This window comes from Mus pahari, chromosome 10, assembly GCF_900095145.1.
Source record: "Mus pahari chromosome 10, PAHARI_EIJ_v1.1, whole genome shotgun sequence".
Classification (NCBI taxonomy): Eukaryota; Metazoa; Chordata; class Mammalia; order Rodentia; family Muridae; genus Mus; species Mus pahari.
In genome coordinates, this window is record NC_034599.1 from 79,901,098 (window position 1) to 79,906,135 (window position 5,038).

The following is a 5,038-nucleotide window of genomic DNA, read 5'->3' on the forward strand; positions in this document are numbered from 1 at the left end:
CTGTGGCTGCTCCTACGGGCGGAAGGTTGGAGGTGTTTAGCTGGGACTAGATATAACTGAGCAACTAATGTTGAGGGCAGGGGGAGAGGTGTGGATGGCAAACATGGCCCTGTGGGTGTATGTGTGTCCGTGTGTGTCCGTGTGTGTGTGTGTGTGTGTGTGTGTGTGTGTGTGTGTGTTTTCATCCAGGGGTCTGATATTCTCTGGACAGGGACTGGTATCGTGGTCCATTCCCAGAGTTTAGGCAGGGTAGCAAAGCTACATGCAACAATAATACATTTGGAAAGCAGAGGGAGGAAAGAGTGCCATGAGTTAGAGGTCAACCTGGAGTTCAAAGTTAGACACTGCTTCAAAAACCAAATAACAACCAATCTCATAGACCTAGATAGAGTTGAAATGTAACACAGTTCTCAGCGAGCAGAGCAAGTATGTCATTTACCTGAATGAGAGCCAAGGGTTTCTCCCGGCTTCTGATGAGGGCAGCTTCTTGTTGCCGCTCTTCTTCTACAATGGATGCAAATGTGACTGGAGCAACTGCGGGAGAAGCCGCCAGGGAGGAAGACAGCCAGGGGCTGTAAGAATAACAATAATGACTTTCACTCATGTCCTCCAGGTTTTGCATGTAAAGTTTCCTATGACATATTACTCAGCAATACTGCTTCCCCTACCCAGGACTATCAACATAATGCGACCGGGAAGCTCTGCAGATAGAGAATGGTGAGGGGAGAACATCAAAAGGGAGGATTATCACCTTACTTAAAGAAGGGTTGCAGGTACGCATTTACAAAAACAGGTGTAATAGGCTAACTCTTACTTTAGGAAAAAGAATATTCAAACAATACATTCTAGTGACTTCATCTACACAATTATTCATTTCTTCATACACATTTGTTTCCATGTGACACACCAGCTTAGGACTCCAGGCCCACAGGTAACCAACTAAGCTCACTTACTTGGGACTGTCTAGAAGTGGAAAATCAGAAACATGATTGCTATCTAATCCCGGAGTTCCGTGGGTTGAACATCTGTAAAACAAATTCCAAACATCAGAATTAAGGATTTCATCAATATTAGTAAAACTTCTTACTAATAGATACAGCAGAACCATGAGCTCCTGACTCAGGAGACAAATTACTGTGTGTAGTCAGGCTTAGCTTCAGAAGTATAATCAAACAAAGAAATCTACAGAGACTTGAACCACATGGAGAAAGTATAAGAAGCAGTTCCTTTCTAATGATGTTCATGTATCATTATGTATGGGAACCAGGCATATATGAGAAGTACAGAGGCTGGTGTGAATAATCAGCACTCAGATTTTGTAGGCAGCTAACACACTGTGATAGGATCCAGACGACAGACGAACAGAACAGAGTACAGGATTTGATAGAAGTTTCTGAATTGGAACCGTAAGTCCAAATGAACCCTTCCTTCTGTAAACTGTCATGGTTACGGCACTCTGTTACAGCAACATAAAAGTAACAAACATGGTAAGTTTGTCCTTTTATTATGTTTTAGCACTTGCTGGCCTCTGGTCTCTAGACCTGGTTTGCAAGACCTTCCCAAAGGACTTCACCAAGATAAGTTGCATTTGGTCTCCATCCAAGTTAAATTCATCACAATATAGAATATTTTCATTTATATTACATTTTTGTCTATATTTAAAGGTTTTAGAGTCCAGGATGGCAGAGCGGGGTCAGTTTTTTCAGTGGCTGGAATAGCTGAGAGCTCATATCTTCTATCATAAAGAGAAAGCAGAAAAGGTGCACTGGAAACGGCCCATATCTCTCTCAAAGTTTGCCTCCAGTGACACACTTCCTCCAGCAAGGACACACTTCATAAGCCTCCACAAACAGTATCCCCACGAGGGGACCAAGTATTCACATGCTGAATTTATTTGGGACAGCTCATCAACAAACACACTTCAGATGCTGAAGATTATCCAGGCTTTCTGGGAACCAACTAAAATGTTATCAGTACTTTCAACAATATTCAAATACTGCAGAACTGATAACTACTTAGTTGTTAGGTAAGTACAGTTAAGTCCGTAGTTACGAATTATTAAAGAGGAATAAAGCATAGGTATAATCAAAGTGCACCATAGCTATATATAGAATGTCACAAAGAAACCTGTTATTTTTCACAATTAACATTAACCAATAAAGGACTGAAAAATGATATGTTATAGACTAACAAAACTAAATTAACAGTCTAAGGAGGTTTCAAACCCAGGGTCTACTGGATCAATGCAAACTAAAGCTTTAAAAATAACCATTCTATTTTAGGAAGGACTGTGGGATAGGACATCAGAAACCAGCCTCAATGGTTTTGTATGACCCTGACTTCATAAATGATGACAGTGAAGAAGGACTTCAATATTCACTGAAACATCAAGCTGGAGACTGCAGACTAAACACAATGGAGAGCTTGGCTACCAAGTCCCCAAAAAAACTTTTTAAATGACAAAAAGCACAAAATATGTTTTGTAAGATTATAATCCCACAAGTCTTTCCACTAATAATCTTTAATGGATACTTATATTAATCATTTCTTTATCCAAACAACAGGGAGTCATCAAAATTTCATCATAAAGTACAGGAAAACTACTAAATAAAATAGCTAGAAATAGCCGGGCAGTAGTGCTGCACGCCTTTAATCCCAGCACTTGGGAGGCAGAGGCAGGTGGATTTCTGAGTTCGAGGCCAGCCTGGTCTATTGAGTGAGTTCCAGGACAGCCAGGGCTACACAGAGAAACCCTGTCGTGGGGAAAAAAAAAAAAAGCTAGAAAGAGTTAGGAGTTCTAAACTTTCAAATAGTATAAACTTACTAAGCTTCAGATTCTAAAAACAAAACCAGACATTCTAATATGTAGTTTGTATACAATTAATCTTCTGAAAAAGAAATATAAACCAAAACATTATATAAAATATTTTTTAAAAATTTTAAATTGAAAAGTACTGTTAAATTCTGATGTGAAAAGAACTAAGCTATTTTTGCTTAGGCAATATCTTTTAATTTATAAGATTTTATACTAGCTTTATTTTAAAATTTTACATAATATTAGAATTAATATAATCATAGTAGCAAATTTTTCCAGAAAGAGCTTTTCACGGTGGTTAGAAACACGGCTCACATTTCCCAGTCCAGAGCTACAGAGTTGTTTGGGTGAACGGAAAATGAAAAAAACAGACAAGAAACAAAGAACTAAAAGAAAGCGCCCAAGCCCTCCCGTCCTGCGCTTTAGCACCCCCTGACAGCACCGCCTGTTCTGCTTGCCCATGCCTTGGGGCAAAGAAACAATAATTTCTTCAGTGACATTTTCTCCAATCAAGACGAAAGTGCGTGTTGTGTAGACATTTCTCAGCTGAGTCCTGACCCTTGCACTCTAACCCCAAGGCCCACCAGCCTTCCCGACTTCCTGCTTTTTGCCTACTACTTCCTGTTTGTTTCCCTTTCTCTTAGTTTTTCATTTCTTCTTTAAAATTCTTAGTCCACATTCCAAAGTGTGTGACCACAAGGAGGATCAATAGTGACTGTGCTATTCCACGGTCACACATTACAACAGGGCAGTCACGGTTGTAGCAGCTGAGGCTGTGTCCAGCACATGACTTCCTTCACACACAGCGAATTTCTCTGCACTGCTCCGACTTGTCATTTCACTCTGGCATGGCCATTTAATGTCTGTATACATATTTCCATTTATTAGCAAGACTTCAAGTCCATTATGATCTAAGCCTGCACATTGTATTTTTCCATATGCCCAACAGAAGCCAATACAATGCTATGCTCCTACCAGGTATTCCATTCATTTTGTGCATATTTTGTTTGCCTATAGTGTTCTATATGTCCTTTTTAAAAACAAATTTACAGGTTTTCTATGATTAAATAAAGCATGAAACATAATCTATACTTTTTTTCTATATCCTTTTCAATGAGAGCAATTTATTTAAAAATTAGTTCCCATTCTAACCATCAAGCTACTGAGACATGATCTTTCAACTCAGCCTTCCAAAGTCATAGGACCACATATAATTCTCAGTTTAGTCCCAATGTGACAGCACACTCTAGTGACCATCTAGCAAACCACAGAACCTTAAGATTTTCTTAGTTCCATGACAAATAGCAACTTAATGAAAAATTCAAATCTCAATGCGTACTGCTAGAATTTAAAATGTAAAATACTATAAAAATAAACTTAATTTTTATACTTTCAAGTTTGTACATCAGAGACCCAATAAAATTCACTATATTCAAATCAAATATTACCTGAAAAGGAGTTACAGTTGTAATTTATTTCTTTATTCAGTCAATCACCAAATACTCATGAAACGCCCATTTCCAGCGTTTCTGTGTGTGCCATGCCTAGCTAAGAGAAGCATCACTCTTGCTGCAGAGAAGCTGCAGTTTTTCATCTGAGATGAAAACAGATGCAGTGCTTGTACGAGTGCGACAGGTGTGTTTCTCACGCCTTTAATCCCAGCCCTGAGGGAAAGGGAGGGGTAGGGGAGGGAGGTGGATTTCTGAATTTGAGACCAGCCTGACTTACATAGCAAATTCTAGGCCAGTCAGAACTATACAGTAAAATCCTGTTTCCAGAAAAACAAAAGCAACAACAACAACAAAAAAACACTAGCAACAACTATAAGCATGATACAGAAGCATGAATGTGGCAGAAATATGTTGTGGCAGAAACCAACTTCCTAAAAGTATGGTGTCTCTAAGCTATGCAACTGCTGCAGAGACCATAAAAATTTGGAATAAAAGGTTAAAGCAATAGAGAGAACGAAGGTTCTGAACAAAAGTCCAAGGCAATATAATACATAGATAACTTCCTAAGACAAAGGAAAAGGAGTTGACAAGAGCCAGGCTCTGTACATCTTGAAGGCCATAGTTGGCAAGAGCCAGGCTATGTACATCTTGAAGGCCATGTTAAGAATTGTAGCTTCTCTGGAAAGAACCCAGATGTCCCTCAATAGAGGAATGGATACAGAAACTGTGGTACATTTACACAATGGAGTACTACTCAGCCATTAAAAACAAT

General features: G+C 39.1%; 1 protein-coding gene across 2 annotated transcripts in view; it reads right to left on the reverse strand.

The window, feature by feature from the left end:
- Positions 1-5,038, reverse strand: part of Ibtk (inhibitor of Bruton tyrosine kinase) — a 64,062-nt gene that overhangs the window by 2,176 nt on the left and 56,848 nt on the right. For both annotated transcript variants that reach the window (XM_029543066.1, XM_021206067.1), the window contains exons 27-28: positions 954-1,025; positions 440-572 (exon numbers count right to left, since the gene is read on the reverse strand). In XM_029543066.1, coding sequence (XP_029398926.1) covers positions 440-572; positions 954-1,025 — 205 coding nt within the window. The remainder of the gene's footprint in view (positions 1-439; positions 573-953; positions 1,026-5,038) is intronic.